Genomic DNA, 6100 nt, shown 5'->3' on the forward strand with positions numbered 1-6100 from the left:
TGGCAAACTCTCGCTCTGATTGGTCGGGGTTTTTCGTTAATATCTCGGTAACGAAGCCTCAGATTACATTGTTGCTAAGGAAAAACTTGTTCCAATTCACCCCCCGAGTGCCCTATTTCCGGGTCGGACAACATTTTTGTTACACTCTGTATACGTATTGAGCCTTGCTGAAAGTTATTCGAAGTTCGAAGCCTTCGAATAAATTAACGAATAAAGACACAGATAGAGAAATTACCGTCTGAATAGTCTGGTGGCAGGACTTTCAGGAATGGTGCGCCTCGAGAACCCCAAACAGGATGTCTGACGTTATTGCAAACCCCGGAAGGCGTTCTGTACTTGCTCGGCGGACAGGGTCTGTCCGGTTTGATTCTGCAGGGAGCATCGCCGACCTCAGGCCTATTCTGAAACCTGAACGGAGAAAGGATTAACATAAAATACTTTTCCATGGCTGACAGCTTTCCACTTGAAACGATCCAACTGGTACAAGTATTTTTGTTTTTAACAATACCAAAAACATAAGATAAGGCAGAAATGGGCCGGTCGCTCTCGAACCGCGACTGAAGATCTTGTTTAAGTTTATTCCGTTTGTCCTTTCACCATTCCTCTTTTCTCTTCATTTCGCGTCACAGTCCCTATTTTATCTAATATTCTCGATCCCCATAGACCTTGATTAAATTCATTTCGTTAAACATTTCACTGTTAGCCATGTAGAGCAGCTTGCACGGATGTTCATGCGCAGAGTTCTTAAGGCCGCGGCAATGGTATATACATACTGTATAGTTACTGGTAATGGTCAAACATGGAACCTTTCTCGTGACTGAAATGCCGGCGCGGAGGGACGCGACACGACTCTGCCGGCACTTTTTTTCGGCCATGAAAGTAAAACTTGGCCGCGCGGACATGCGAGAAAAGGAAGGAAAATGGAGCAGGAAGGACGTCAGGATTGCCGGCTTGTTAGCATGCGAATGGAAACCTTTGTTAAACACTCTTTCTTATTCTCTGCTGGCTCACTTATCGTACAACTGTCGATTTCACCTAAAGATCCCTATTTTTCAAACCTATTTTTTTATTTTAGAATTGTGCAAATTAAATTTGTAGCGTAAGAGTTCTTCGAATGAGAATTTCTTTTCTAGAAAATTCTCTTTTCAACATTGGTCTGGTATCCAGTATGTTTATCCAGTATGTACACCGGCGAGCAAACTCGGTTTCCGCTAGGGGAAAATGTGGCGTAAGAGAACGGCCTCCTACCACTTAGTAAATTTATTTCAAGTACTGAAATAAATGTTAAATCGAATGTTAATTTGGCATAAATTGCAATAATTCCCGATACCAAATTTTAGGAGGCCCTTTTCCAACGCCACTTTTTCCCCTAGCGGAAGCCGAGTTTGCTCGTCGGTGTACCTGTTATTTTCACTTATGATAATCGTTTAAGCGGCTAATTGTACAAAAGCTAAGGAATTCTTAACTGTCATGTTAGTTATATACATATACGGTGCATTCCACGAGAAATCGAACACTTTTTGGAGTAATATTTCGGATTTTGTTGACACTCGGATACGTTGTAGTCTTTAGTAATATACATACACATGAACGTATCTCAAAGGATTTGACAAATTGTTGATTCTACAGTTGCTTGAAATATAGTGTCAACCTTTTTTCAAAAACTCAGCACTGTTAAACTAACAAACTGATCAAAATGAGCTTTATGGATGCTTATAGTGGAGACACAAACTAACTTGTGGTTCCAGCAAAAAATTCAACTAAAATGACGTAATTGGTAATTTTAGATTTTTGCTAGTGTTCTATAAAGGAATATCAAGAAACTACAGTTTCAAAGAGTCTTATTTATTTGTAGATTTACATGCCTGTTAGACTTTAGTTCACTTCCGGAATAGTAAGAAATGACAATTTCAATTATTTTATTCAATTACTAATTTTTATCCATGAAAAGAAACTTACCTAGCTTTCGTTTGATACGTGAACCTCTCAGCTTCAATTCCTGCGCGAGCTCTTGCCTGTAGATCATGATCCACACCATAGAGGTAATCTGCAATGCGTAACAATTCCGAACTTCAGAGTCAGCGTGAAAAAATAAACAGTTGGGGAGAGTGGGGTAATTGCGAACACCTAAGCAAAAAAACAAACAGAACGAAAGCTGAGTGAGAAACGAATTTGTTTATTACGTATAATCATACTTAAATTATTCATCTACAAACTACAATACCCAATTTTAGAAAAATTATTATTAAATCAACTTTTCAGTCAAAAAACGGAACCCTTAGTGTTCGTGATAAAGTCACTAGTGATCATGAACACCAAGGCTTCCGGTTTTTTGGCTGAGAAGTTGATTTTTATAATGTCATCAGTGATACCAACTAGATAACTTATCAAGAACAAAGTGCTACTAAAAACTAATTATCACAAAAGTCGCATAGAAAGTCTCTGGTTGTGCTTTCATTACTGCTGCGTTTTTCATTTGTCCATAAGCTTCATCCAGTTTCTTCGCCAATACCCCACGACGTCAAAAAATAAAAAAAAATTAATTTATATTATAATAGACAACACGTTGGTCACAACATATTGTTTAACATTTGCTTACTTTAATTTTAATAAATCCGAAATTGTATCATAAATGCAATACTAACTACATGCAATTGCAAATGGACAAAATGTTACTTGACAAACGATGAAAATAATAAATTTTGTTTATTTTGAACAGTGTGCGCGGCCTCTGTTTATTATTTTCTTCCCAAGACTGGATGCGAGCTAAACTGTCAGCTAGTAACCATTGCGTTCGTGTTTACCCCATTCTACCCTACCGATCGTTACGGATTGTTTCTGTCCGTGTCGGTGTTTATATCTGTTGGTATAAATACGGTTCCAATAATACAACAGGTTTCTGCAGATTATTCGTTTTCCTTATTGTGATACAAGTACTGCCGAGAATGCCCTCTTCCCGGTTCATGCATTTTTTATTCATCAAACAAAACTTTGTATGCGGCAACGAGGGGTGGATATTTTCAACAATAACTGTAACACAATAAAGGAAATGAATAATCTGTAGAAATCTGTTTTTCATGTAGAATCACCCCTTCTCCGGGTGTACCATACTTTCCTACATGCCCTGTATACATTAAATCGGATGATTATGAGAGTGAAGTTATGGGTAAAACAGTATTATACAGGGTGTCTCAGGTCGGGTAGTACAACCGGACAGGAGATGATTTTATAAGAAAAAATAAGTGGAAAATGTGGAATAAAATTGTTTCTTTTGAGGCTTTATTTCGAGAAAATCGACTTTGGAAGTTAATCTGAAACGCGTGTATTCGTCATGGTGGTAAGTAGAAACGGAATACAATGAACAGACGCACTAGCCAAACCAAGTTCTATTCTGTTGCCCGTGTATCCAACAAATGTTCAAATTCGATTAATTCGAGAAAATTTTATTATCTTCTTTCACTCATTTTTTCTTATAAAATCACCTACCTTGATCTATATTAAATCATTTATATCTAATCTTAACCTATGTGTTCTTACTTCATTAGAACACCTAATGTCGTTTTGTAGGAAAGCGTTGTGTGATACATATAATTAGAGAAAAATTATTTACATTATTATTTTACAAACGTACCTAGCTGATGTAATAATTCACATCGCACTATCCAGATCCTTGCTGCTTATTTATTCACGGCATATTACAGCCTGTCATTATATACAAACAAAAATTTGATTCACAACATAAAACTGTCCGCATTAGAGCGGGTAGGCCAGGTAGTTAGATATAACTACGAATGACCTTATCTTAAATTAAATTTTATTCGTATCAGTCATATTAAAAAGGAATGATCATGGTAACAAGGAATTTTATAAAAGGGTATTCATTCTTTTTGGAGTCAAGAGCAGAACTTTTGTGCTTCCTTTAAAAAAAAAACTATAAGACATTTCGATCTATATGTTTATTCACAAATCCATATACATATGTTTAAGAAAGATTCTATAACTTTTATATTAAAAAATATTCAATGTGTTCTGATAAGCACGACTTTATCAAGACCGATGGTTCAAATAAGAAAAACATCGTTCTGTGCTTTCAATTTGCAGTTCCTACATATTATTATTGATATGCTTACCTGAAATGTCGAACTGGTCGTTCGTCGTTGTGATCGCCAGTGCTACGAGAACCACGATAGACAGCAAAGCCAGGCTGTGCCTGAAACAAAAAGCATCAAATGCAATCAGTGCGATCATTTAATTTCTGATAATTGCACCGGTCGGGCAATATTGTGAACAGAATTCACCGGATGTAGATTAAAAAGTTAGCAATATTAAATTGTAGGAACATAAGAAAAGGAGGAAAGAACTTTGGATTTTCGGCCGGTCAGAGTTCGCGTTTTAACTATCTGACAGTGACCTACGGTGAGAGAATACTTTTTGCCAGCTTTTCAAGCGAAATACTCTACGATGCGGCGGTGTGCAGGGGGTATAAGACAGGAGAGTGAACAAAATTCAAGTATCGGTGGTTATCGGATTGCGATGAAATTCCTTTCGTGGCTTTCGAAAGCGTAAGAAAGTCAGCGGTCAGAAAGAGGAACCTGTTTAATAAGGACTCGTTATTCTTCTTGGAACGCCAGTGCGTGTCCTCCGGCTCATTCGTTTGTATGGAAATTTTCAAGCGCGTGGGGAAATATGGTAGAAGATACGCCTCTGAACATTGTTAAATCTTTTAACATGGTATTTCGAATTCAATTTACCGTGTTTGGTCCGATATAAGCCGCTTCCTCGATCCCGCGACACTCGGCTGATCTACGGACTAGTTAGAACTATAATTACGGATTAGTTAGAACTGTAACAAAGGTTCACGGTGGAAGTGTGTTGAGCTTGCCACTTTTCTTTTATAACTCCACTTATAAATGTCCTGCTTCCGAAATTAATGTGTAGTGGAAAGATTAGTTTTTTTTTTTGACAAGGTCCAACGATTTTGTTTCTCGTAATTGGTGCGTTGAAATCAGTCTTGTTGGAACGCAAGAAAAAGGGGGACTGGACACGCGGAACTCCGATCCACGATATCTCCGGATTCTTCGATTTGCCAACCTCGTATTGCCTCAACGCCTCAACCATCACAAACACAACATGACGTCCTCTCAGTCTTCCTACATTCTTCACCCGGTTTAACGAGTATGGGGCTTCCGATCTCGCATTATTTGAATTTTATAGCCTTGAGATTTATCCAACCACGGACATGATATACCTCTGTCGGTCATTTTACTATTATTAGGTGTATTCAGAAATATTGGCCGAAACATTTTTAAGTTGGTATGTATACAGTTTCATTTTATCTTATCATCTGACGATACAACTGTAGTTAGAGAAATGGTAAAATATAATAGATACAGCAAATGAGAGAAACTATGTATTTCGAGTATCAGCTGCGAAAGAAACTGTTAAATATTAATAAAGATTTTTTATGAAATAAGAGCCATTACGTTTGTATACAACTAATACTACACATATTAGAATATTTGTTTCACAGTGAATAAGAGTTAGATATAAAACTACATAAATATAAAAATTGGACGAGCACTCACATATGACAGAACGAAAGAAATAATTGTGAGGTATGCACCAGCAGTTGCAAGAAATTCATAATGTTATTTTATTATTACAGTAACGTAAAATCTCAGAGATCGAGACAGTGAAAGATAACGGTGACGCTACTTCATTTCTACAAATTGAAGGGAAATCCACAAAAATTGTGGGAGAACGATCATGGAACGATGTTTTCCAGGTACAATATGTATAGGTACATAAGGAACGCGATCGCTGGGATTAATGATAGGACCGAGGCCTGTTCAGATACTATCGATAGCGTACCTATTAAATTGATACCTACTCATGTGTCAATCTTGTCGCAGATATGTTTTAGATCGATTTGAAATTTATCAAAGCAACCAACTTCCCTTTCGACGTGTATCCGTGACCACAGAGCTTGATTCATATTTAATTTCAATTCACATCCAATATCAGAAAAGAAAACAGAAGAGAAAAAAAAATACAGCAAATATGTACAACTGTAGCCCGTTAATATTTTCAATAAAATTTA

The 6100-nt window shown here is 37.0% G+C and overlaps 1 protein-coding gene across 1 annotated transcript in view; it reads right to left on the reverse strand.

Annotated features, from left to right (window-relative positions):
• The window catches only part of LOC107192031, a 13804-nt gene extending 8672 nt beyond the window's left edge, over positions 1-5132 (reverse strand). Inside the window, 4 exon segments of the mRNA XM_015581209.1 lie at positions 236-401; positions 1956-2047; positions 4131-4210; positions 5110-5132. Of these exon segments, the coding sequence (XP_015436695.1) occupies positions 236-401; positions 1956-2047; positions 4131-4210; positions 5110-5132 (361 nt within the window).
• Positions 5133-6100: the final 968 nt, after the last annotated feature.

Source organism: Dufourea novaeangliae, unplaced genomic scaffold (assembly GCF_001272555.1).
Source record: "Dufourea novaeangliae isolate 0120121106 unplaced genomic scaffold, ASM127255v1 scaffold295, whole genome shotgun sequence".
NCBI lineage: Eukaryota > Metazoa > Arthropoda > Insecta > Hymenoptera > Halictidae > Dufourea > Dufourea novaeangliae.